This window comes from Hippocampus guttulatus, chromosome 10 (assembly GCF_054856545.1).
Source record: "Hippocampus guttulatus isolate MCC_2025c chromosome 10, RoL_Hgut_1.0, whole genome shotgun sequence".
Lineage (NCBI taxonomy): Eukaryota > Metazoa > Chordata > Actinopteri > Syngnathiformes > Syngnathidae > Hippocampus > Hippocampus guttulatus.
Window position 1 is genome coordinate 13,496,111 of NC_141270.1, and position 27,996 is coordinate 13,524,106.

The 27,996-nt window shown below is 42.2% G+C and overlaps 1 protein-coding gene across 8 annotated transcripts; it reads right to left on the minus strand.

The window, feature by feature from the left end:
- Nucleotides 1–27,996, minus strand: mymx (myomixer). Of its 8 annotated transcripts, XM_086122341.1 has the most exons (35): nt 27,770–27,996; nt 27,176–27,687; nt 26,721–26,804; nt 25,149–25,265; nt 22,113–22,259; nt 21,169–21,360; nt 20,041–20,124; nt 19,423–19,541; nt 19,230–19,344; nt 19,073–19,150; nt 18,862–18,977; nt 18,047–18,209; nt 15,369–15,493; nt 15,186–15,282; nt 14,648–14,797; nt 14,393–14,542; nt 13,847–14,103; nt 12,837–12,969; nt 12,122–12,307; nt 11,662–11,814; nt 10,803–11,020; nt 10,340–10,520; nt 10,058–10,210; nt 9,563–9,928; nt 9,278–9,388; nt 5,962–7,833; nt 4,785–4,889; nt 4,620–4,694; nt 4,443–4,529; nt 4,274–4,365; nt 4,062–4,147; nt 3,926–3,989; nt 3,627–3,838; nt 1,436–1,594; nt 1–1,349 (listed from the first exon to the last, which is right to left on the minus strand). In XM_086122341.1, exons 1-35 carry the CDS (start codon nt 27,873–27,875, stop codon nt 1,114–1,116), a joined length of 7,101 nt encoding a protein of 2,366 aa, XP_085978467.1. In that variant the 5' UTR covers nt 27,876–27,996; the 3' UTR covers nt 1–1,113. The 8 variants fall into 8 exon arrangements, with proteins under 8 accessions (XP_085978467.1, XP_085978462.1, XP_085978466.1 ...); XM_086122336.1 differs by lacking the exon at nt 4,785–4,889 and having other exon boundaries at nt 9,563–9,642; nt 9,754–9,928; nt 27,176–27,806; XM_086122340.1 differs by having other exon boundaries at nt 27,176–27,806.

Here is a 27,996-nt window from a genome sequence, read left to right on the forward strand (position 1 = left end):
TTATCATTAAGTTGTTTTATAATGAAATTTCATTGCGACAAACCAACAACAAGCAGTATCAAACTGTGTAACTGTATGAAAAAAAAGTGTTAATTAGTGCAAAACACACAGGAGGGAAACAATTATGGTGGGCACTACTGTAATGTATTAAGTGTTATCACTTGTATGCAAATGTTCTTTCAAAATGGACCTCCTGCAGTGCTGTTATGTACGCACACTGATAAAATACAAGCAACACATCTATTTGTCCATCTTTTTTTCCCAGTAAACTTCATTAGGAGAGCTGGAGCCAATTCCATCTGATTTTGGGTGAGAGGTGGAGAACACCTTGGAGTAGTTGCCAGCTAATCATAGAGCACATTTCAACACACTCACACTCAATAGAACATTTGAAGCAGGGGTCACCATCCTTCGTGAAACTGAGTTACCGGTACCTCTTGGGTGCTGATTTATGTCAAGGGCTGCCAGTTTTATAAAGACTTCTGAAATATCAAATTTACCCAATGTGCCTTTCATTATGTCATGAATAATTCATGCTTATTATGTATATGAGGACACTGATCATGTTAATGATTTCTCACAAAAATGATCAGCAATATGCAACAGTTTATTTCTACTGTACGAATCTCAAATGTGTTCATTTTGAAATTATCACTTCTACATCCTTCCTAGGGAATCACAATGACCCAAGTGAGAAATTTTTGGAACAGGCCCATATAAGCCACTCATGCGGTCCTCGGGGGCTGGCTATGTGGTACCATGTTGGTAACCCTGATTTAGAGCATTCAGTGAACCCAACATCATGTTTTGTTTTGTTTTTCTGTGGGAGGAAGCCAGAGTACCTGCAGAAAACCCACAGAAGCACAGAAATAACATGCAAACTCCACTATTTACCGTGTTGTCCCATACAAACAACACAAATGTAACATACACTCTAACTACATCGTGCAATTAAAATAATACACACACACACACACACACACACACACAAATACAATCTCACACATTCAAATAAAACTGCGGTAGCAACTCTGGATATAAATACAGTCAGTAGTAGATAATACTCATTAAAAAACCATGTGCACTGCACATGAGGGCCACTCTGGTGAAAAGTCACAGGTCGATTTTGCCACAGAGCTTCTTAAAGACGGATTTGTTGCGAGACCGAGCCAGGCCGGTGTAACTCATCGGAGGGCAATTGTCCTGCTGCCATCCAGCCACCGATACCGAAGCGCCACCGATCTTTCTGTCCGATGACTTGTCTCCCAGCACTAGCGTCACACTATAGTTAGACCCTTTCTCCGGGCCTCTGCAGGTCTGCTGCGTCGGCTTGATCTTCTGATAGGTTGCTAGGAGACCACACAGAACGCAATCGTCAAGAAAGGCGCAGACGACGCGTTATCAGGGTCATTGAGGTTAATAGGCGAAAACTAACCAGAAGTGAAGGAGTGGGAGCGACACTTGCTGCTCAGCCAGTCCTGATTGCTGCGTGGGGGGGACCAATGGGGGGAAGAGGTGCTGTCTCCGCTCCCTCCCTGAAGTCTGTGAGTCATCATCTGCTTACAGTCATCATTATCAACATCATCTTGTTCTTCTGTGGAAGAACAAGCAGCAAATAACAGTAAAGTCAGAGAAGAAGCAAATGTGCAGTAGTCCCTCCCCCAGCATCTGACATCCGATTATTGCACTTAACACAAGTAACGATGAATATACGATAATCACTTGGTTCAGTGCCCTTGGTTGTCTGTTTTTGCTATTTGTTTATTTATTTTTATTTAACATATTTATATATTTATGTCTTATGGAATTTTAACGTAAATTTTAGCATTACATGTTTGCACTGTGGTTGAGAGAGGAAAGTAATTTCATCTGTGCTGTATGTTCCACATAGAGCATATTTGACAATAAAAGCTGACTTGACTTGACAAATCACATTGAACTGAGATACGGATTCTCAGTGTGGTAGCGGTGCGCAGGCTCCCTCTTGTGGTATGTCAAAGAATCACTTAATGAATTGCTCAAATTGCATCACGTCACATTGATTTACAGCAATAGTTTTTACATTCCACTACTCTACAGTTGTGAAGCACAGTTTGGTTTTATTTAATTTTTAAGTACAACCAACGTGCTTTTCAAACATTTAGTTGCAAAGTAATTTTGTTTTACATCTATGTACGATCCATTTGAATTGAATCTTGTTTTTCTTGAACATGTATGAAATTGTAAGCATAAAGAACATACTGTTAATATGAGTTCACTTGTGAGGGCAAAAAAACTTCAAAACATACAACAGAAACAAAGCATCAATGGAAGCAACCCAAGAGAATGTTACACAACGATCTACTCAGACATGAATTACGCACTTACACAAAAGTGTTTGGAAAGGAGTAGGAAGAAGTCTAAATGTATGTGCTGCTCAACCCGTATTGTTTTGTGTTTTTTGTTATTGTAGTGTCCTTGGGTGTCTTGAAAGGCGCTTATAAATAAAATCTATTATTATTATTATTATTATTATTATCTGTTCTTGCCCCTTAAATCTCCATTATATGATTAAAATGTCAAATATTTTGTTAATTTTCTCTGCTATTTCTAGAACATACGATATTTACATATACAGCGCACAATATATCAAATGCCATATACGTACTATCCAATTCAGTAACCATACTGATAAATACGTCGTTGTGCATCTTATACCAAGATGTGATTAATACAAGAATGATTAATAAAAAATGTATTAATTTTTAAGAATAAACAATGTACCGAATATATACTTATACATTTACTTATCAATATCTACTTTTGCATCTGCACTTTTCCGTAACAATCCCAACAATAACAATTATAAAAATAAAAATGATTCTAATACAGTATTATGACATGGCCGGTGTTAAAACTCGTCACCAAGCCCTTTCAGTGGTTCAATTGGAGAACCACTGAACCAGCAGTAAAACAATATTTGGGCTCCCCCTACTGTAGAACTACATATCTGCAGTGACTAGACCTATTATAGCCATCTAAACCACAACAAAAGAAGGATTATCCATTTAAATGTCCTTTTAAAGTACCAGCTGTGTTAAATGATAAGGAATATGCTCGTGTTCAGCGTTACTTATACAAAAAAAAGACAAAATGAAGCACATTTTTGGAGCGCTTGGTACCACCCACACAAGGATTTCAAAATGCTGACTTTGACTGACGCTGTCAGAGAAATGCTGTGGTTGGAGCCTTCCTTGGGGTAGAACATCACTACATCAGACTAAAAGGGAGGTGTTTATGATTAGCTAACTTGAGGCTCATAATATTAAAAAGAACGAAGCACAATGCAGGAACAAAACTACATGATGACTAAAATACGATGAGAGTGATGCCAATTCCTTTATTTTTGCTTTATTTCTGTCCCAATAATTTTGCTCCACTAAAAGTGGAGTGTTCCATTTTACATAATGCCATCTTCGAAGTTGTCGAGCAGATCCAGATTGAAATACCTGAAACTGAAAGCTGAAATTCTGACCTCTGGTCTCATATGTATGTTTAGCATTCAGTCGATTGCAAAAATAGATGAATCCCTGTTCCTATACTTTTGGAGTTGAGTGTTTAGCATGTAGAGGGACAGAGGGGCTTACTGCAGGAGTGTCCGTGTGTGGATGAAATGGTCGAATGTTCCCCCAAACATCTTCGGTGACTCTGTGGCATGCGCATGAACTCTCTGGAGAGGACAACCATGTCTTTGGCTCGGTTCGGGGGTTTCCATCTGGGAAACGTGGAGGTGAGATCATGCTGGGAGGAGCAGTAGCATTTGGCCAGACCGTAGCAGCCTGAGCACAGAGGGGGGCTTCTGTTGGGAGGGACAGATGTTTTCTTTCCATTATAGACTATTAGTTGAAGAAGCAGCAGTGTTAGGTTGGGCAGGATCATTTCTTACAAGGAAATGGGGATGTCTCGATCTACTGGGTTGCTTGATAGCGAAGACACAGACTGACTTCCACCTTTTAAGACAAAGACTGAAATGACATTGCCACCTCACTAACAGTCATGTTAACATCTATTTATTTACTTACCTGTGTTGACTTGTATTTTGTTCATCCATTTATTCATCAAAAAGCGTGAGGAGGCATTGAAGAGATATTCGGAGCCATCACGCAGCCTGAAGGCCACAAAACAAAGGTTCCAGATCAACTCAATTATCCACTACGTGCGCACAGCTAACCTCCTTGATTAACTCTGGGATCGTCAACCATTGTAATTATCGCATTATATTTTCCGTTCTTACCTCAAACGGAAGCAGTTTGGTTTCTTGGTGTACTCTGGTGCAGGTGAACATTCAGCTCCAGTGAGGTTCAGCGGCAAGCCACATGTGGAGGTCTGTAAGGCAGCAAAGGCTGACCACCACTGACCGCTTATTACCGTCTGCTTTAATTATTCATGGCTACTGTACTTACTCTTAGTGTGTCCTTCTTATCCTGATAGAAGCATAAGGTGTGTCGATATAAAACAGTATGGTACGAGTTCCAGCCTCTGGAGGCAGCCTGTGAAAATAAGATATGAGCACGCTGCTGACGGGGGACTTGACACTTGCTGACCGTGCTCACTTGAAAAACAAATAGAAGCTTTCTTACTTTCTTTCCTCCAAGTTGACATTTTTGCTTCCTTTCGAGAGTTCCCTCCATTGTTTGCATCTCCGGATTTTCATTCTAAAAAGGGGTTATGAAATGATTCAGGTTCATCCCTGCTCTCAATCAAAACAGCCCTATTGCTGATGCAAACGATGCTTTCAAGCTCACTAGGGTACCGCAGCGCCATCTTGTGGCCATTGACTCATCCTGCATATCCATGGTGTCCAGGTTTTGAACATCATTTCCTTGGTAACAGAAGCCATTTGATTGGCCATGTTGAGAAGAAGATTTGATTTGATTTTCTTTTGTTTGTGTTATGAAAGATTTGACTGTGCAACTTTTTTTAACACAAGAACAGCCATGACATCCCCCTATGGACAATGTAAAGTCTTCACTTTTTCTTTCTTGAAACAAGATGCGTTGTTAAGGTTTAACTGAAATGGCGATTATTCTATGATGATTAGTATTAAATTGCATTGTATTATGCATTCTTTGGTCCTTTGTGATCTACTGGATGAGTCTTAGGGTAATCAGGCTTTGTGGTGGTCAGTGCAAATGAACTGAACAATGTGATTAGCCACAGTATAATCATGATTTAGTTGGGCTTGGAGGAGCAAGTACTTTTTCACCATTTAAAAATGGTATTTTATGTTTACTTGGGTTATCTTTGTCTGATATCTATATTCGATGAACTTAGACCAGGCATGTCCAGCTCCTGTTTTCCAGCTCTCCCGCCTGCAACACACCTGATTCCGATGATCAGCTCATCAGCCAGCTCTGAAGCAGCATTAGAACAATCGTGATGATTTGAATCAGGTGTGTTGCTCCTGGGAGAGCTGGAAAACAGGCAGGACAGCGGCCCTTGAGGACCCACTTTGGACACCCCTGTCTTAGACATTAAAGTGGGGAAACAATGAAAAAAATAATACGTTGAGAAGGCATCAAATCCTTTCTCACTGCACTGTACTTAAATAAGAGATTGAAAAAGTAGAAAGTACTCCTACTTAAAGTGGTTGGTGATTACGTAGCGGACAAAGAACGTTGTGGCGGTCAGTATTTTGGAAATAGCTTTCATGCTAATTACAACCAACATTGAATGAGTAGTGCTGCATCAGCTAAAGACTATTAAAAACTATTAAATTTGGGAGCTGATTTACTTGGTAGTGCCAAAGAAAACAAGTTTGTTTTTGTTCTTTTTTTTCACATTGGTTTTGGCTTTCACGCTGGGAAAATGTGGGCGAGTGAGGCAAAATAAAACAAAGTCACATTCTCGGCAGTGAGATGAATTGGCTCTACAATTTAGGGCAGTCTCCTGTGCTGGCAGTTAATCAATTAATGACCTCACCTTTGAACTAGGTGTGCGTTTGCCCATCTCCTCACCACCTTTTGACTCTTCCTCCTCTTCCCCATCTTTGTATTGGTAGATATAGTTGTGATTGTCAACAATATCTGGCAGTTTCAACTGATCTGCGGCTGTTTCGTTCACAGCCACAAAGGTCTTGCCAATTTGGTCCCTGTTTGGAAAGGCTGCCCAGGACCTTCTGTCTTTGACGATCTGTAGCGGCTCCTTGTCGCCACACAGGAGGCTCTGGGTGTTCGATGGCAGCCTGAAGTCGGCCACGAGGAGGTTGGGTTCCGATGCTGTCGCCAGGTTTCGATAGTGCATAGCTGCAACTTGGCTGGGGGATGAGCTGGGAATGGCCTTACTCGGTTGATCCAATGAGATGGACTCCTCTTGGTTAGGCTGATACATTATGTCTGAACAGATACTCTGCCTGAAGTTGGTAGTTTGCTTCCAGATGCCCTCCAGCTCTTCTTCCTCCTCCTCAAACTGCTGACGGTCCAGGCGGACAGGTTCCTGTTGTGGGTCTTCGCTGTGTTTTGATAAGCCCACATTTTCTGTCGTCTTCATGGAGTCAATGCGTCCCACTTGAAGGGACATGAGCTTTCCCACCATCCCAGTAATCTGGGGATTGTCTGCACATGACCCCTCAGGATATAGTTTGATACTGCTGGAGCTGGAGATGCCTGAGTCCACAGAGTCTTGTCGAACTTTCACAGTTGACTTGAGATTGACAAACATGTGAGAAGCTTGGTGGAGACACTGTCCTGTGTTCTCATCATGTGCATGTATTGCACTTTTATGGTACTTGTGTCCATTGAGGTCCCGAATAAGTGTACGAACATTTGGGCACTGGTTTTTATGAGCCGCGGAGTTAATGGCCACAGTGGCTTGATTCACATAAATCGGTTGGGAAAGCTTGCAGGTGTAATCATTTCCAGTTTTGAGTACTGATGACATTTCGTCCCACTCCTGCTCTGCATCATCCTGCACGTTTAACTGACTTTTGGACAAACCATTACAAGGTCCCATCTGATCCTCGTCTTTTGCCGGGGGAGGAGTTGTGTTGAGAATGGCGTCATTATCAGCCAAATCTTTGGCAGCAACTGTAGACGTCTGTATCTGAGAGCTGACTTCCGCTCTGTTAACTGTGTTGTCCAGCGAGGGTCGAGTTTGTTTGAATGAACTCATTGCTGTGTGCCGTTGGAAGTTGGGGTCTGGATCAGTCCCAGTTGCCTTATTGGATTCCGGAGGAGCTATTGTTATGATTTCCTGAATGCTGGGGATGAGAGTCATGTCCTTTGGTAAGTCAAAGCTCAACACGGAGCCCAAGGAAAGAAATTTGCACCGGCCTGTCCCTTGGTTGGAGGTGGCCCGTCCCTCTGAAACAGCGTATGGAGTAATCGTGTCCTCTCCAGTGCATTCTAACTCAATGTCTCTCAGTAGGGGATTCTTTATGTCAGACATAGCATCAATTTCATCTCCGCACTGTGGCGAACCTTTCTTCCTTCGACCATCTTTGAGTGGCCAGGTATGAGTGTCATAAGTGACTGTCTCACAGGCGTAAAGAGGCTCATCTGTTTCCTCGTCCACCCCCATGACTTTTTGGATGGTATGCCTGCGAGTGTCTCTCTTTCTCTTTCTTTTCTTGCCCATTCTCTTGAGGCTGCAGAATATGGAGCTGTTGACATTCAAAGGGTGGAAGGATACGCTAGTCTGAGGTGCTTGCACTGTCAAGGGTGGTGAAGAGGAGGATGAGGAGGAAGTAAGGGAGGCTGAAGATGTCAACCGGTTCTTTTGGGGCGGGAGAGTGATGCTCTCATACACTGGGGCCACAGCTGAGTTGTTATCCTTGACATGTAAGTAAGTACTCACCTAGGGAGAGATGGAGAGAGGGAGAGAGCCATTCAAAATGTGAGTTTTTTCCCCCTCAGAATCTCAAAATGCTTGACGTAATGATTTTTATTCCCCGAGATGTATGTGGTGTCATTTTGCAGACAGCAAAGAACATGATCCGTTTCATGTGCTAAGGATGAATGACGGCATAGGAACATAAAAACTTCAGATTACCATGAAAATAACTAGGTGAAAGAAAGGAAAAAAGTGAAAGGGTAATAGAATAAGATGACAGTAAATAAGCATTTGTCGGATACAGTTAAAATAGTCCCATATTGTTTCCCTTTTCGACTTTGAAAGTCTGTCGTCCCTTCTTGGTAATTTGGTACCAGATCCCTTCCAAAAGCCTTTGGTTGTACTGTTTTACTAAAAAAGTAATCGGGTTTTCTGGTACATATCCCATTTGTAACCGTTATCCTTCTTTTCCAAATTCCTGAAATAGTATCTTTTGGAAGACTAAGGTGCAATCACACCAAGAAAACCATTGATAATTACTGATGTACTGTAAATCAAAACTGTCCTAGAGTGACAAACACAGTGTTAGGGACATCTGGAAATGTGGAGAAAAAAAAACAACTAAAAATGGAGCCTGACATGAAAGTAACCTACTTTGAATCCTGTAGTTAAGTCTGGGAAAGAGAGCAAAAGCAATAAAGTGTGAAAGTGAAAACCATTTATAAAGAGGTCCTGTACCAAAGTCCAGCAAAGTTTCCTGACTCTGTCAGCGCAACACCATTGGTGTTTATTACACATAATAATGACAAGAAATATGTTGGTGAAATAGTGTCCATCAGAATAAAGACAAATAAGTGATATTTTTTTTGTTGACCTAACTGTGTATTCAATGCTGCTGTCTGGTGCATACAAATGTAATATGTTATACGGTGGGCGACAATAAGCAGACTATGTGAGAGGATTTTTTTTCCTCGGCTGAAAATATGTTGACATGACAGCGAACGATCCGTCAGCCAGCTCACATTGATGACCTCAATAAAATCTGAAGTCACACCACCTAGTACATGGTTAGATGGTAAAAGTAACACACCTCTATTGTCCTCTGCTAAAATAGCACTCCAGTTAATGTGCATCATAAAAGCAGAATTTATTGGGTCCTTGTTTGCATTTATGACTTCTGTGAGTGGAAAATTCTGAGTATTAACATTAAATTATATTTTCACACTTCGTAACTGACACAATGATGTAGCAGTGGTGTGAGTAAAATAATAATGCGTTGTCAGCATTCAGGTTTTTGGACTTCAAATATTTCCTCGCAGCTCTCGGCTTGGAAAATGGATCACAAGACAGGGAAGCAAGTTGCAGGACCAACTACGGTTTGGCCATAGTAAATAACTACACACAGCATGCAGTTCCAGCACACTTGAAAGCGCAGCATGCGTTGTTTAATTCACACCCTGCAATTTACCTCATTTGCACTCTGCCGATAAATCTTTTTCTTTCGCTTCAAACTACCCAAAGCATTTTCCAAAAGCCCCTGGCAGCGCTTCCAAAAGTTTTTACAGGCTGGCAGAGTCGGCTAAAGGAGAAAGTGGGGGAAAAAAAGACAGAATGAAAAAGCCAAAGCAGAATGAGAAATGAACCAACAGCAGATATTCAAAGAAAGAGATCCTGTGGATGCAGTTGCGGACCAACATATCAGTGTGGAGCCATTTTGGTGAGTTAAGCAAAAACATCAAGTATGTGTGCTCACCCTGTGGAGAGGCTCAGAAGTCTCCTCAACAACCTCATCATTCGAAACAGATTGGTCCACCATCTGAACATGGCTGTTCCCTGCGTTACCAAAGCGGAGGATGAGGTTGACCATGCCCCCTAAAGAGGAACTGCTGGGCTCCCGAATGACCGTGAGTGATTGTGTGGGAGACTCTGATCGGGGGGCCTCACCGTCCCATTGTGTGATACTTTTCATCACCTCGTAGCCATCCTCTAACTGCTTCTCCTCTGGCTGCTGAGCATGTCCATGAAACTGTTCCGGGTTCTGGCTGTCTCCTCCAGCCTTGGGTTTTCTTCCTTCTGAGATGAGATTCAGAGACTGACAGAACTCATAGGATTCTGTAGTCTATTAAAAAAGCCATAGAGAGAAGTATTAGGTACTATTTGTTTAACACCGCGTGTGCTACGAAGATGTATTTCTTGAACAAGCTTGGTTGAAAATGTTTGTCATTTCAGGCGACTTGTTCAAATCTACCTCTGAAGGAGAGTACAATGTGGCCTCAGAGTAAATGTTATCGATTGAGGACTCCTGCGTCCTCTTCTTGAGAACCCACTCTTGTTTCTTTGCTCTCCAGTGCACAGAAATCCACCCAAGCATACTGCGTAGTTCTTCCAAGCGCTCTCCTACCTGAAACCCATTACTAAGATGTCAGTATTAAAAATGATATTCCAATTATATATATATACCGGTGTACACACACACACACACACACACACACACACACACACACACACACACACACAAAACCCAGCTCACCATCTGAGTGAGATGATGTTCTTTGTCTAAAATATTTCTCCCAGATGCCGCCAGCTCGTCAAACTCCTCAAACTTCTGCTCAATTTGTACATCAAGCTCTGTGGACTGTAGGCTCTGTCCATCTGATCTCAGATGCAAGGCTTCTGAGAAGATGCATGACCGAGTGTCTTCTGTCCATGAGCTATCCAAGCAAGTGGGGGAGAAAGGTAAGAGGTGTTGGAAGAGACAAGGAACAGAGTTGTGAGAAAAAGTCATTCATAAAATATGAGAATGACCAGATCTCCACCCTAAAAGGACATAAGTGAGGATGTCCAACTTGCAGGAAATGTGTGGCAACTTCCTGAACACATTACTTTTCAAGCACAAGAACTTTGTTCTTTACTCTTTATAGATGTTCACACAAACGTAAAGATGGCAAGAACATCTGTCCCTAAAACCTGGCATATCCCTCCAGTTTTCTTACATCATTGAAAGGTAGCTCCTGAAGAAGTCTTGGAGATGCAAGAATTCTTGCAGACGTGATTTGAGCTCCATCACTCTTTTCCCCAGCTCCATCCAGACCTTCAGTATTGCCCGAATCTTTGTCCCAAGTACCGGTATGCTCTCTGTGCAGAGCTCCTTCAAACGACAAGCCTGGCTCTCCATCTCCTTCACTTCATCAGTGAGAACCTCATAGTCAATCTGTGAGGATCGCAGAATCACAATAAAAGATGATTTTAGCATCATTTTTGGCACTGTTGTGTAAGCATGTACTAGTTGTAACGTTGCCCATGGCTTCATCGCCGTAGCTTTGTGTGTAGTCTACCGCAGAAAAACATATGGTCCACATATGTTTGATCACGCAATAGTGAAGTAGCCATCGGATCCACCTTTTTCTTTCTTTTGACAAGGCAGTAATTATTCGCGTTAAAGGTTCTCTGGGAGCAATACTTTATTGCGTCCGTCTGCAACAGTGAGCCTCAAGAACAGTGAGATAGGATTCCTGTCTGCTGACGGTACATTTATTTCAGTTTGTGGGATGAGGTCATTTCTGCTACAATGTTATCAGGTCCAGAGAGCTTTGCGTGCGTGTGCGCACATGACTCCCACAGATCTTTGGTGTGAAAGCGCACTTTTCATCCTGTACCCTTCGGATGTGACACACCCACACACACAAACACCCACAGACAGCTTAATAGTGAGTTTGGGTGGCCCTTTTTAAGAAGGGACACAATCTGGCAGAAAACAGACACAAATTCATAGATCAAATTAGGTCTGTTCAAATATTAGCTTTGGTGCAATTCTGAATTTGGAACATCACATAGTTACAATATTCTTGTCACCTCGAGCTGGGTGGTCCTCTCCTGCAGAGTCTCCAAGTCACAGTGATCTGGCTCACACTGGACTGCCATATCTGTCTCCTTCTCAAGGACGTCCAGGTTAAGGTCATTGCAGCAGCAGAGACACTCCTCCAAGCACACAGACAGTCTGGCTTGCTAGGGTTGCACATAAATCATCATGAGAACTTGATGAAACTCATTATTCTTCAGTGAGATAAACATTGCAAATGTTAGGAGGTGACGTGGCGTCTCCTCAGGCATGTTTATGTGCTATCCTGACGTGAACTGCATAAATCACATTACTGAAAAGAAAACGCCGCAAGATGCTCATTTGTGGCCTTTTAAATCCATAGCACACAAATCAAACCAGATGCTGCTATATTTATTTGCCCAGCTGTTGCGACAGAAATACTTTGTACCTAATAACCCATGGGTTTCTCTACTTATCCTTTTCCTTTCTCACCTTGCTCAATAGCTCCTGTATGGACTCCTCGTGACTTTGCGATGGTCCTCTTTCCCTTGCGGTGTCATTCTGCATCCCCGCAGCTTCTCTCAGTTCCGCCACAGAGCCCCCCATGCTTAGCTCACCCTCACCACTGCTTTGAAGTCCCAGCAAGTCAGGATTTGATGAGCTCTTACTGTGGAGAGGCTATACACAAATATCTATTATACTTTATGTACTTCATAAAAGAAACTTTCCCACACCCATGAGGTATGTATTTACTTTGAGTGTTGGTTTTATGTGTGCCGTAAAATATTCTTTATACCGTCCAAAAAGAGCTTGTCATACTCAAAGCGTTAACAGTTAGACAAATATATATATATATATATATATACATACACAGGTATATATACATATGGGTGGGTTTTCTCCGGGTAGTCCGGTTTCCTCCCACATTCCAAAAAACATGCGTGGCAGTTAATGGAACACTCTAAATTGTCCCTAGGTGTGAGTGTGAGCGCAAATGGTTGTTGGTTGTTCGTCTATGTGTGCCCAGGTGATTGACTGGCAAGCAGTTCACGGTGTCCGCCGCCTACTGCCCAAAGAAAGCTGGGCCAGGCTTCAGCATGCCCGTGACCCTCGTGAGGATAAAGCGGAATAGAAAATGGATGGATGGATGGATGGGGGGGATATATATATATATATAAAAAAAATATTTTTCCTCGATATGTCTCACCTGAACTAAGCATGGAGTACTGTCAGGCTCCTGACTCTTGTCCAGCTCCACTTGCTTCAAGGACTCAGTCCGCATGTGCTTGTCCTGCAGCTTGGAGCTCTGCTGAGTCAGGGCACTTAAAACACGTTGGTACCTGGAAACATTTGCAACACTGGAAAATCAGGCACACCTTATTCATCACAGGCGTTCACACTCGAGCGCCTTTCAGCAACCATATTGTACACATTGCGTATATTATCTGAGTTTATTTTACTCTGCAAGAATGAGGTTTTGATGTAATCATGTGTCACATAAACATTTCTACAGCAGAGTACGGTTATATCCACATGTGTGGAGAATTTACTTTTGAGATGTGAAAAGGAACCATTCGAAATGATATCTTTCCACATTAAACGGTTTTGAAGTTGCTTGCGTTCAGGGTTAATAAATGACACCAGCCCAACTGTGGGTTAGTGAGAGCTTTCTTGACGGGCCTATTCCAGGCCCTGCTCATTACCTACTCTGAAAAACCTAAATGGAAACCTTTACCACTCTTTGTTTTCTTTAGTCAGTTTGTGTTCTTTGCAGTCTTTTTTGATGAGTATAGGTACATCTAATAATACAGTTGAATCCCAAATTGTACTCAGTGCCCATGGCAACATCTTTTCATGCTATTAGTCAACCAAAGTGAGAAGCATGGAAAGGGTGAGTCTGACATTCATTGTGTGGTAGGGAAGTAGATGTCATGACGAAGGATCAGACATCATGTGCTTTATGATTCAGAAATGACCGAGGCCAAAGCTTCAACGGGTAAACACATTGTGAAAAAAATGTGTATTATAATAAGTTTTCTTGATTGTCCTAATAATAACTTCAAAATAAATGAAATATTGAAATTAGAACTGGCAAGCATAACATTGTGGAAACACTGAAAACATTTAGTCTGACTGCCCCAGCGGCGCATTAAGTAATGCCCCCAACTTCAACGTTTGAATTGAATGAGATCTCAAAGAAAGGACACTTCATCTTACTTTGTGTCCACCTCTTCCATACGTGATGGCAAGCCACGTGCGTGTGGGTGACTGTGGCCCTGCAGGCGCTCCACCTCTTGTCTGAGAGCACCGAGCTCCTGGGAACGAATGGCTATTTCTTTCCCGAGCCGACAGTTCACTTGCTCTGCAACTGACATTGTTTCAGGGTCACGGGCTAGCGAGGACTCCTTCATGGAAAGCTCCACAGACTCCAGCCAAGACTCCAGGCTTCCAAGTGCCTGTCGTACTTTAAAAACCTTTATAGCAAAGAAGCAGAACGTCATAGTTTGTGAGAGGGGTTCTTTTCATTGCGAGTAACTTTGGTCAGTATGAGCAATAAAAATGTGCCCCTTATAATATAAGAAACTCATATTCACGTAATAACAATGTAAATCATACGAAGTGATCTTCAGACTCTTAAAAGATCAGCTCACACTCTGGACGTTCAGTTTCTTTCAAAGCGAAAACGGAAACAATCATCTAGCATAACTCCATTCGGGTCAAGAAAATAATTTCTGAGAGTACAGGTTATGCGATGAATGTTACCCTCACGCTCAAGTCTTCTGAGGCCTGCAGGAAGACAGCATTTCTCTGGTGCCTCCTCTGCAGCTCTTCCCAAAGCATCTCCAGCTGGCTGAGGAACTGCTCTATCTTGGTGCTGCCTGGGTGCTCAGCGCGGACCAAACTGTGTCCCTCCTGAAAATGGGTCATTCAGATAACTTGAATGTATACCATCAGTTAATGCAAATTAGCTCATTGTATCCGTTGCACAAAGTCATTCAGAAAGAAACTCTCGCTTACTTTTTTGACCACCTCGATCCGGTCTTTGTTGGTGAAGATTTCTTGTTGCACTGCGTGCTGGCACCCCCTGGCTGCCTCTATTCCTTCGAAAGTGGCTATTGAGCACACTTGTGTGGCCATGGAAACATTTTCCTTCAGCCAGGACAGAGTCTAAAAAAACATGAAAAGCAATCAGGTTAAAGACATGGAAAGTTAATTTAGAAGAATAGGTGTTCACAGAAAAAGAACACTGTAATTTGGCTAAGCAACAAGCAATACAGCTACTGTACTGAAAATTAGGTGTGTTTCCGCTCCTGACCTCACAAAACTACTTTGTATGAGTACAAATGAGCCTTGACATTTCCTGCTACACTGGAGCATTTCAAGTGAACACTTGAAGATCTGCTCATTATGAAACATGACCTCATGTCTGTTACAGCGTGCACAAATGTCGTGCAGACTTTGAGCGATGACTTGAATGAAATGCAGCGGATTAAAAAATAAAAAGACTTGAGCTTTAAAAACTGATTTTTGGTGTCGCTTGCAGAGGTCAGTGTACCTTGTCAGCTGACACAGTGAACCTCTGGAGTTGAATATGAAGCCGTGGGTGGGCTCTCGGGGCAGTGGCAGGCTTGGGCTCACCTCTAAGCTTACCGCTGGAAAGACATGCAACTCATATAATGACTTACATAAGGACCTCATATTACATAAGAGAGAGGGAGTGAAGGTCCGCTGAAATTACCTTTCCCTCCTGGACTGATGACTGATGATGACATCATCAGGCCCATCTCCCATGGGTGAAGAGGTGTGGTTCACACTTTGCTGTGCCTGGCTTTGCTTAGTACTCCCACAACATTCAGATGTACTCTGGTGAAAAAAATAAATGATCAAAAGCAAGATAAAACGTATTAGCAACATAGCTGGAAGCAGGAATATTTAGACGCTTGCCAAATGTTTTATGAATGACACACTCCGCGAAAATAAACATGACAAGACCAAGGATAAACAGAAAAATATTTCTCACATGAATCCCACTACCACAAAAAAGTGAACCGTAACTGTTTTCAGTCAACAAATACAGAACAAGATGGACATCCAAAACGGTCACAAATGTAACCCCTGATTTAAATCCCACATCCCAATACAAGCGGGATGAATGGAGTCGACATCTATTCCCTTACACATTTGCTTCTGTTCTACCTCCTTTGTCATATAAACAACCCGTGAAGTGTGCCCAACATCCAAAGATTATGAATGAGATGATGTCAGATCGTGCAAGTAAATCTTTTCAAGTGGTAATCTGCTTTTCAAGCCTCATCCAACCATCTCTTTTCGCAAGACACTGATCCCACAGTAGTGTTGAACCTCATCTGTTTCTGACTGATCCCCTCTTGAGTGTCTTCCTAAGAAGTGATGTCAGCCAAAAACTATCACTTAGCACTGAGTCCATCTGGTCTTCAGGCCTAGCATCTGGCTACACTTAGCCATAGAAACAAATGATGCTTGTGTTTACCTCCAGCAATAAAGAGACCGTACTACTGGCATCTACCCCGAATCTTCTATTTGTGAGTCACAAGCACCGGCATACAGATGACGATGAACACACAGGCAACAAAAATACTATTTACTAATTGGACATAGTTGTAAACAACGCACATTATCAACAGTATTTGCACACCAAGGTCTGTCTGCTGTCATCTGCAATCGCTTATGCACACACAAGCGCCTTGAGGTAAAATGCTACAAAGTAAGTGACAAATGACTTCAACTATTGGTGGTTGTGACTGGCTTTGTCTTGGCTGCCATTTGGTCTTTTGGGCTTTGGTTAAATGGTCTTATTAATTGCACTATAAAGAGTAGCGAGTGAAGCTGCCGCAGATGAGCAACAAGCAAACTCACAAGGTTCAGTTCAATGCAGTCAACACTCACAGCTGTGACGGCTCAGGACGAGAAGACATCCATTATTCCCAGCCCATTATGCCCAATAGCCCTTGTCATTTACAATGGGCCTGTCAAAGGCTGGGAACAAGAGCAGGGGAAAACAACTAGAATGGAAAGAGCCAATCATTATTCTCAATTTTCTCATCGTTTTCGTTGTTTGTGCTGCAGCTATACCCTGTGTCTGTTTGGGAGGGATGGGGTGAGTCTTTTATATAGCGCCCCGACCGGTGACACGGTGCGCCAGTGCTGGCTGCGTCCGAAAAGTCATGAGAGTGGAGCGTGCCTTCTTTAACACACCCATTCTCAGAGTAGTGCACATAGTTCTGAACGCGCCTATCGTTTTGAATGACTTAGCTTGTAGTCCATCTCAGCACCTTTGTGATAAAAATAAAAAACAGACCTATATTTTCCTGCAAAAAATCTGCCAGTTTCTCACTGGGGTAAAGAAGACAAGTGCAAAAACAGCGAGGTGATGCGGGTATGCTATTTGGTCTTTTCTGTCAAATACCGCCATTGACGGTCAGGTCCAAAACTCTACTTTTGGGCATATTCAAACTAAAGGTGTCAAATTATCGCATTAATTGCGATTAATTAATTACAGTCATATAAGATATCTTATCTTATTTAGCGCGTTATGTTTTTTAATTTAAACGTCATTGAATACGCATCTACAACCGTGCACCACTAGTGTGTATTATTCTTTTATCAAAAAAACAAAACAAAACAAGAGGACCTCTCAAGTAAGGGAAGTCATGAGAATATTGTATTTTTTTCTCAGCCCTGCCCACACACAGATGGTCAAACCCCCTTTAGCCCGAGGAGAGAAAAAAAACCCCGGGGCCGTGCCTGATTCAGATAAAGTTCTCGATAATTTCTTACATGGCTGCCAGAATATAATTTCTGCTCATGATCCAGTCACCATGGATTGACCCAGCATCTAGTAACACAACAAAGGCTGTACTTTGTTCAGGAGGTTGAGTCAGGATATTCTGTCATAAAGTGAAAGGCTATGTCACTTGACTTTCAGGTGAGCGTAAAAGTGTGTTTTCTCTGGCCCGGCTGTCAGCATGGTTGCACAGTCAGAGTTTGACATTTTTCGTAGAACCTTATGAAATTATTAAGACGGGTCTTCTTGTGGTTGCTACAAAGGGATAACCGTAGTATTTCAGGAAGGTGTGGTATAAAATCATTTATTTGGGGACCACCTTACAACTGGGAAATCTGGCAATGTACTGCAGCGTATTACCGACAAGTAGAAATGAAAACATGCCTGCTGGGTGTCAATCGGGAATCAGTGCTCACATCTAACCCCAGATACAGGAAGAGCCTTCCCAAACTATAAGTAAGGCGTTTTCCCAACCATCTGACACTTTCTGTGCGGTGGCCACAGATGTTGCTGGCACTGATGACATATTTCCCCTACTAGCTAAGAGCCACAGTGTGGTCATGCTAACAGAACTTAATACCTTCACTGCTTACCATGTTGTCTTCAGCATGAATTTGCCATTCTGCACCCTGCTTTCCCTTGGTCGTTTGAGCCTCTGTTCCCATGTTGCATGGGAGCTCTTGGGTTGGTGTCAAGGGGTCAGCGTCTTCCCTGGTGAATGTTGAGCCCATGAGAGGGAGGTCTCTCCGGTCACTCCTGCAGGACAAGCGGAGCAAGAGATTGCTGTGGTGCTGACAGCAGGGCTTTCGAAGTCTACAATAAAGTCCAATTATGGTTGTGAATGTTCTGCCAGTGTTTGTGTATTTTGGATTTAAATAGCCGAGGCACACAGCTTAAACGACAGCGGTTACGTCATTTCGGGAACTGAAGATAGTCCCCCAGTAGGACATTCTGTAAGCCTGAAAGAGTTTTCATGGTTGGGCAGGGTTGAGCATGATTCTTCCCAGAGATATTTCCTCCTTTGCTGTGTTGATGATGGTGGTGGAGAGCACTGTCTCATGTTGCTCCAAAATCTCCATGGGTGTTCTCTCAGGCTAAGATGTGGTGACTGTAGAAGTCCTAACCTTGTTCTGAATACATCAGGCTTTCCTACTAATTTGGCATCCTGGATATAACGCATCGAACTTGTTACATCAATGTCTACCTTGAAATTAGCTTCTTTTTTTTTTTGGACACGAGACTGATTTAAACAAATTCCGTGCCCACTGATGGTTCCCCAGCCATTGAGACTGGTAACTCCTTAAAATGTACCCGTACCTATATTTGCCTTGACCGGAAACAGACAAACACAGCGACACCTGTGTTCACGGGACTACCACAGTTTTCTTATCTTGACCGACTAACTTACCTGAAAACCCGCTGAAGAGAAACCCAGCAGTCCTTGACCTCACTCTGCTTCTGTTTTACACCGGCAGCCAAGGCAGGGTGGAGATTTGACAGCTGGGACATACTCACATCTAACATCTAGCACACGTATATATGTTAGGTCGAGAGGGTGTCTGCAAAACACCTTTAGGTCTAGAAATACTGTTTTATTTGGGGGGAAAAATAATTCCTACCATGATTTGACTGGCGATGTCACGGATTTCTCTCTCTCCGAGGAGGCCTGGCTGTTTTGAGGCAGATGTGCTTTTCATCTGACATGAAAGCAGATGTTCCAATGATGTTATTCCATGTGTTGGACAGTGAAAAAATAAGGACAATAAATTAGAATACCATGTTATTAATAGCAAATAATGTGTTGTCAGCCTGCTGGTAAAATGAAGACACTTCCAGTGCAAGTTGAAGATTGTCTTGGTGTTTTTTCAGATGAGACTGCACCTTCAGCCACCTGTACATTACACAATAAAAATGTTAAAATGTAGTTATTACTCCATTAGTATTCTGGTTCATCCTGAGGGACACTCACATTTTATTGATATTTTTTCTCCTGCTTGAGATGCTTTTACTATCTGATTTCCCTTGTTTCTCCAGTTTTAGAGCCATGTGATTGATCTCTTCATGCAGAGTTCTGTATAGCTGCTCATCCTACAGTAAAGAAGCAAAACAAAACAAGTATATAATTCAGTCAGAAATGTATAAAAGTTCATTTTGCACCTTGGACTATTGATGGCTCGGAAAGTTTGCCTAAAGTGAAATAATAAGGATAAGCACCAGAAAATACCCAAAACGTACTGTAAATTGTTTAACCTTGTTGTATTCAAATTTACAATTAACTTTGATATGGAATGTTAGTTTGTTAATGCTTTGTTTATATATCCAGCCATTCATTTTCTAATCCACTTATCCTCACAAGGGTGTGCTGGAGCCGATTCCAGCTGTCATCGGGCAGTACACCCTGAATTGGTTGCCAGCCAATTGCGTAGCACACATAGACGAACAACCATCTGCGCTCTCTCTCTCACACACACAGAGCTGGAATCGAACCCTGCACCTCTGCACTGTGAGGCCGACGTGCTAACCAGTCGACTACCGTGCCACTGTTTACATATACATGTCACTGTTCTCAATTATTGCTAACGCTCACCTGTTTCAAATCTAAAATTCTTCTGGTTAGCTGCAGTTTGTCAGCGTTTGTAACCAGGACATTAACAAGAGACTGCTCCGCTTCCTGTTGGCACACATAAAAGTACGAGTTTATAGCCTCCATTAGTTTGGACACCAGCTATTTTTTTAGAGGCACCAGAGAAATACCACAATACACCCACCATCAAGGAAGGACATGAACAGAAATAGCCTACAGCTTAGAAAAGTATGTGATTGTCATGTCAATCAGTGATCGTTGCCGATCACAAATACTGATAACCCGCAGCCATCTAGACACCAACCTGTGTGCAGTGCAGTGTCTCCTCCCCCTTTTGTTAACACTGCACATTACAGACAAAACCAGTAACTAAATCATTATATACATGTTTGCATTTTCTGCACTGTCAGTTTGAAATTTGTAATTAAAAAAATGTGTAGCTCATCCACATGATCGGTACTGGAATCGCTATCTGCCGATATCACTCATAGGTGATTGGAATTAGCAGAGGACTCCTACTTTTTATGTTATATTTTGTTTACATTATTCACAGACCTATTGCTGTTTGGAGCCAAGACATTCATTTCTAAGTTTTATTGTGCGTCATTCATTTTGGTCACTTGAGCTATTGTCACCACTGCTATTTGCAGAGCTGCTGTTTTTTGGTGTTTGCAATCCAATTCGAAGAATGGTTGATACGATCAGATCACAAAGTAGGAATTGATAGATGAATAATTATGTTGACTTAGACATTTAAATGAAGATAATGAGAGCACTCGTGAATAATTTGTCAGTTAATATTTGATTTCCGGTAGTTTATATTTGTGGTTGCTAGTTGGTCATTTGTAATTTAGTGTTGTCAAAATGGAGGGCCGCTGTCCTGCATGTTTTCCAAGTCTCCCTGTTGCAACACACCTGATTCAAATGATCCGATCATCAGCAAGCTCTGCGGAAGCCTGACATTGAACCTGTTCATTTGAATCAGGTGTGTTGCAACAGGGAGACTTGGAAAACATGCAGGACAGCGGCCCTCCAGGACCGGAGTTTGACACCTATGACATACTGCATACAAAATATGGTAAAAACAGGCCAAACTTCATGTTGCTCTAGGACTGAATCGCTGTACTTGACCTTCTCTTTAATCCATGTCTCGAGCTTGTCCACTTTTTTGTTGAACTCCTGCAGGTTTTTGGAACCTCCCAGGACCCTGGATTGGCTGGCAGCTGTTTGTTTCAGAATATTCCATTGGTCTTTCAGATGGCTGAGCTGATTCTTCACAAGATCGGAAGAGGGGTTCAGCTTGCAGATCAGCTGATCACCTGTCTTTTGAAATGGAGGCCAACAAAAATGGCATTGTTCACCAAACGTGTCATCGGAAGCATAATGATATGCTCGTGGGTCTTCTAAATTTCAACTAAAATCCTTTGGATATAACCATGGGGGGAAAAAATGAATCTACAATTCTTGGTTATCCCCCTCTGTTGGTTTCTGAATCCCATCCATCCATCCATCCATTTTCCGAACCGCTTGATCCTCACTAGGGTCGCGGGGGGTGCTGGAGCCTATCCCAGCCATCTCCGGGCAGTAGGCGGGGGACACCCTGAATCAGTTGCCAGCCAATCGCAGGGCACACAGAGACGAACAACCATCCACGCCCACACTCACACCTAGGGACAATTCAGAGCGTCCAATCAGCCTGACATGCATGTTTTTGGAATGTGGGAGGAAACCGGAGCACCCGGAGAAAACCCACGCAGGCCCGAGGAGAACATGCAAACTCCACACAGGGAGGCCGGAGCTGGAATCGAACCCGGTACCTCTGCACTGTGAAGCCGACGTGCTAACCACTGGACTACCGGGCAGTCTGTTTCTGAATCCCAAGGTAGGTTAATCATCTGCAATCTATCATTTTCAAAAAAATGTCTTCAGAGGATGAAAATTATAAACTGTCTGTTTAACTGTGATTAATGAATGCGTTCAAATTTTCAATGTCTTAAACGTTGAACGTAACAAGCAACTTTGCATTGTATTGTCCTGGTAAGGATTCCCTATACTACAGCAGAAAAAATAGCTACCTGGTTGAGTTGAATTAGGGTGTTGTCAAAGTCCTTAAAATCTCGCTGAAGTATCTGTGAGGCTTCATCCCAGTCCTGCAGGGGGCAGCCCTGAATTTTGGAGTCATCCTTCAGGTCTCGAAGTTTGCTTTTGCTCCATGTCTCAGCCTACAAAGCCCATTTCCTCTGAGTCAGTTCATTATAATCTGCGTTATTATTTTCTACAAGTAAACCCAAGTCTCTGGAATTTTCTTCCATACAAGCCCACAGAATTGAACTGCACAACCTCTGTTAAAGAAGTGTCCACGCCTGCTGTTTGCATGACATCAGATGTGTTACTTGCCTCTCAAGACAAAGTGGTAGTATAATGTTTGTAAATACAGTGCTATTTCTGCTGATAAGGAGGTAAGAGAGGCTTTGGCTTACAGGGCTTCAGGCACATCAAGAAACATTTTTGTTCTTAATGTTATATTATGCAAAGCAGACGTTTCCCATGGTCACTGCCAGGACACGATTGCATAAGGCTTTATGCAGAGCTGACTTTTCTGTCCGATGATGTCAAGAGTGAGGCCTCAAAGCAGGTGACAACAGCCCCAATCGTTTGAAAATGCATAATTTATTTGTTATGCCTGTACGAAAAAAAAGAACCTCGTTGGGGCATCCAGAAATAAGCAAAGCTTTTATTTTCCACAGAGCTTCTCTTATGTATTTCGTCGAACGCCAAATTACAGTTCGGTGCACAAGTAAGCCATTACAATGCCAACACTTTGAACCTAAAGGAATATAAAGTGAGTAATACTACATAATAAATATTAAAAACTCCCTTCCTCATCTGCATTAAACATCTCAACCACATGTGACGTGGCCACTAAACAAGACTTTGCCCAAGAGTAAAATGTGTGATGTCACTTGGCTTCAGAAAGGTTTGTGTTATGTTTACGGGCCCCTTGAGGCATCCGAGGTATTTATGTGTAGAACAGAAGGAAAAGAGCTTGACAAAATGTGCCTGCTGCTATCGCTTCAATCTTGGAAGGATCTCATGGCTCGCAATGACCTCATCCAGGAAGTCTATGATTCCCTTGTTTCTTCCTGTCCACTCTGCACAACAATGGCTTACTGGTCCCAACATACAATTGGGCCTTAGTCAAGCTAAAAAAAAAGAAGAGCGCCGATATTAGCAGTTTAGATTGTATGGCTGCTTCTATGATACGAAAAATCTGTTACTACATTGAAAACAGAGCTGCTGATGATGTCATCCTTTGGGTCAATATATTTAGAAAGCAAAATGGCTCTCTTTCAGACAGCCTTTTAGTCCTAAAGTTGAATTTTAGCAATTGAAGGTAAAAACAAGAACGCATGTACATTTTTACACATTGTAAAGTACTGACCCTTCAGCCACATTTTACGCTGCTCTAGGTATGCGGCTTGGCCCTGAAAACAACTGTGGGAGTGCAGGTTTCTATACTTTGTCATGGAAAAATGCTGATGAATGTTGTGAAGTTTTGCAGAACAGCCTTCGAGACAGATGGTGCATTTCTCCATGTGCTGACCGGCTTTGCGACCTTAGCATCAAGCATTACGCCTTTTTGAAATCCCTATCTCTAAAATAAAAAAATAGATAAATAACCTAAAATTTTTCGGCTTGATCGATTAACTCCTTATAAACCCGACATGTTCTGAGGTATCTAAATCTAGGACTGCTTAACACACATCCGCAAACATCATTTCAGCACATTGTCACAATGTCTATTAACATCAATCACTAAATTTAGCTAAAAGCAACTAAATTTGCTAGCATGAACAATATTCTACAGGAATGCGTTGCTTTTCAGACAAACACTTCCAGAGCTTGCGACATCCAATAGTTCTTATTACTACAAATCAATGGATTCATGTTTGGACAGATTGACTGGACAAAATGTCCTTCTGCCAAACTTGCAGGTCCACCAGCCTGTCAGTAGGGATGAAATAACGTGACCCGTTCTGCAGCTCATAAAGCCTTGCAGGGCCATAGGCGTGAAGAGATAGAGCCAAACAATGATCTCATCCCTAAATAATTGCTTCACTTGTGGCGCTTTTCCCTCCTTGTCTCCCCTTTTCCGAACACCGCTCATTCAACTTCTTGGGACAAAATAAGCAGCAGTACATATTTTGCCTGATTCCAATTTAAGGGATAATATACGGCTAATAAATTAAACACAGTCTTGCTTCTTTTTACATCTGTGGTCATAAAATTTTAAAATGCAAGGGGATACTGAACAGTACACTCCAGAGTTGTCTTCCAAGTTGTTCTAAGTTCAAAAGCTTTTTAAATAGAAAACAGCGTCAAGTCTGAAACAATTTCCTCATAATAATAAATACTTTTTTTCCTGAAAAGGTTATATTTTGAAGATAACATTTGAGTAAAAGGTGAAGTTAACCACAATATATAAATAAAATTTTAAAAATTGCACCTTTGAGAGGCTTACTGCTCAAAGACAGCTGGGATAGGCTCCCGCATGCCCGCAACCCTTGTGAGTATAACTGGTTCTGATAATGGATGGATTCACCAAATGCTTATCAAAGCGCATCAAATATACGAGGATTTTCGTTGTGGACTGACCCGGTTCCTATTCCGCACAAATAGCGGATCTCAACTGTATTTAGTGAAGTTGAGCCTTTGGATCCTTAGCCGAAGTGTACGGAGAGTTGGTGAAGTCAGGCTCGATGAGGCATATTTTTCCCCAAAATTTGGATTTATCAAATCGGACCACTTTCAGGGTGCTCGGAGGTTCCACCGTAGTTTCAAAAACCGGTATTATGTGGAAAGTCATTTCATGGTCTTTTCAGAGCAGGAAATAACAGGACCCAAAGCTGATGGATGTTAACCGTGACATTAATTACAATTCTATTTGTATTTCATTTGCATTTAACAGAGGCAGCCAAGTTTCCTGCTATTGTTCAAGCACAAGGGAATGTTATGCACAAGTAGTTGCCACACCACTTTTTTCTCTTTTTTCTTTTTAATGAACACATGAAATGTCTTCAGGCAATTTGCACTACGTACTATATATTTACCTGCAGTACTTCCTTGTTGAAGAAAGATGTGTGCTGAGTATAGAAGTCACTCTTGGATGTAACATCTGATGGCTCTTCATTCTGTGTGTGATGCTGACATCTTTGAGCATCTTTGTCCTGCCATTCAGAAAATGGGAAGTTTAAATGTCAATTTGGAATTAAGCAAATACCTCTAGTCTTCAGGATTTGTGAAAAAGAGAAATGTCATGATCGCAACATTCACCCATCCATTCAGAAGGACAGTGAGCTGGAGCATATCCCAGCAGACTTCGGGTGGATGGCAGACTCCAGCCTGGATTCGTCACCAGTCAATCACACAGTGAATACAGTATGAAGACAGACAAATCACTTTACAAGGTCACTGGGTACAAGGAAATGGGATCATCCTGCTTGTTTGAAACCAGTACATCGTCAGTGCCCACAATTTCAACATTGTTGTTTGTGTCAGTCAGACCTTGGAAACTTCCCAAGGCCACTCTTTACAAAAAAAATAAAAAAAATAAACTGCATCCATATCGGCATTATATAAAATTTTTAAAAAGAACACAATGCTCCCACTCGACAAGCTTTCCTGCAGTCGGGAAGCACCTGGGTACATGGAGGAAGTGGAAATTGGCAGATACTTGAATTTCTGCCTTTAGACACAGTTTCAACGCCTGTTTTTATCTGTTGGTCTGTTTTTATGCTAAAATTAAACATTGTGCCATTTTATCATTCAAAAATGCTGCTGTATAAAATGTTTCTTAACACTGCAGATTACGGCGGTCACACCTGAATTTTACTTCTGGTATCATTAATTGATTTTTGTTCTGATCTTTTTGGTTACACTTTTCTTTTTGTACTTTACATCTGCTTCTTTAATTGATTTTTACCTATTTATTTGAAATGAGACAAGAAAACATGCTGTTTCAGTTACTAGTGTGCGAGCCAATGAAGATTTGTTATCCAGTCGAATGACCTAAAAGTACGAGGAAGGCAAACGCTGTGTTAGCGTGTTATTATTACCGGCCTCCATGTGGACTTTACAATGTCTTTTCTTTTGTTAACATCTTCCCTGACCTCATGTTTTCCAGTGAGCACTGCCTCTGAAGGGTGTGCTGTAACAGAGCACCACACACACACACACACACACACACACACACACACACACACACACAGGAATACAGAGATGACTTCAACGAGGGCCTGGCCAAACATAACAATACGTTTTGCCCAATGTCATGCAACACACTACATACAGTGCAGTGGATTGGGTTATTCTGCTGACCGGTGACTTTTTACATTTCGTGACAGCCAAATAAGAGGAAACGCAAGGACTCACACTGCCCTTGAATTCACTGCCCCACAAATGTGCCATATTAGAAAACGTAGAGGGCAAACCACATACTGTAAATAAAACAAAACACCAATAAAACAGTTGAGACATGAAGAAGAAAAGTTTAAAAAACGTGTTAAAAAAAGGAAAAAAGTCATGGAATTTTACTCATTTAAAACACACACACACACACACACACACACACACACACACGAGTAATAGCTGACTTAACAATCAAATTGAGCAAAGCTTATTACCTGTTGTATGGACTTCTGTCTTTTCGATTTGGTTTGCTCTTGCATCGCTGGATAATCCTCGCCATTGTTTGTAGTCACTAAAACCTAAAATTTGGACACAAATTAAAATGTTGGTATCGATAAATATAAAGCAAAGGTAAGGATGCTTGTGAGCATGACAAAGCTAGCATAAATGTGTTTCAATGAAAGGTGTAATATAGCCTCAGGGGGCATGGGCTTGGTTGTAAAATCTAAGGCTAACGACCTGAAAATAGATTCCAATACATTTATAGAGTGAGCCAACTAATACTCAAAAAGCATTTCGTGGCTTTAGCTTAAAAAGATAGAAAGAAAGAAAGAAAAACATTTGGAATCATAAAATCATGGATAGCTAAGTATTGTAAGAGGCGCACATCTAAATACAACAGTATAAATTGACATTTAAATGCTATTTATATCTCGACTGTGTCTTGTACCTTGAACGGAGAGTTAGGTTTATTGTCACAGTCGACTCCCACAATCCGCGGAAGGTTGGAATGACATGTGCCGCCGATGTTGTTGTTGTTGTTGTGGTTTTTGGATGTGGATCCCAAAACGGATCGCTGTTTTAGTCCGGCTGAAATTGCGTTCTCTGGGCTTTTCTTATTCCCAGAGATTGTGATCTTCTTGATGGATCTGGAAACAGCAGAGGAAGGCGCAACGTTCTGGTTGAGGTGGTCTTCTGCGGTCATATCGGGCTCTTTCTGTTTCACGGGGGTGACCTGCTGGCCGGTGGGCACGATCAGGCAGGGGCCATGTGCGCAGACCTGCTGTCGACTGAGGTAGAGCGAGTTCAGGTTCTGCTGCAGTGTGCAGTTATCAAGGTTCTGACAGTGCAGATAAGTCTCTGTAAAATCCTGGCATTTGGGCACGGCGGGGACTGACAGCTTAGTCCCGATTGTGAAGGGCTGTATCTTCCTGACGATGCTCTCAGACATGGTAAGTGTCCGGATGAGAAAAAAAAAATCTGTAGACCAAATTCACATTGAAAAGAAAAGTCCCTCACATTCCTCTGTACACTGTCCTCACTCACTGCGTCTGCTTGTCCAGTCTCTGTGCTGCTGACAAGTGGAAGGTTGAACTGCAAGTGAAGGGGGAGCTCAGTTGTCCACCTTCTTGTGCATGTTGAGAATGCATAGCACACAGCCTACGATGGCTTCCTTGGACTCTTGGGAGCTCACACGTTCCCAGACGTGGCGCAGAGCTGTGCCGAGGTGTGTGACGGCTGAAGAGAGGCTTCTCCTGAGGGACTGGACCA

Coding starts and splice junctions, on each gene's coding strand:
- mymx (XM_086122341.1), bottom strand. CDS start 27,875: ATGCATTCTCAACATGCACAAGAAGGTGGACAACTGAGCTCCCCCTTC. Junction 12,970..13,846: donor ATGGAAGAGGTGGACACAAA/GTAAGATGAAGT, acceptor AAATGTTTCCAG/GTACCAACGTGTTTTAAGTG. Junction 4,148..4,273: donor CCAAACTGCTTCCGTTTGAG/GTAAGAACGGAA, acceptor TGTGGCCTTCAG/GCTGCGTGATGGCTCCGAAT.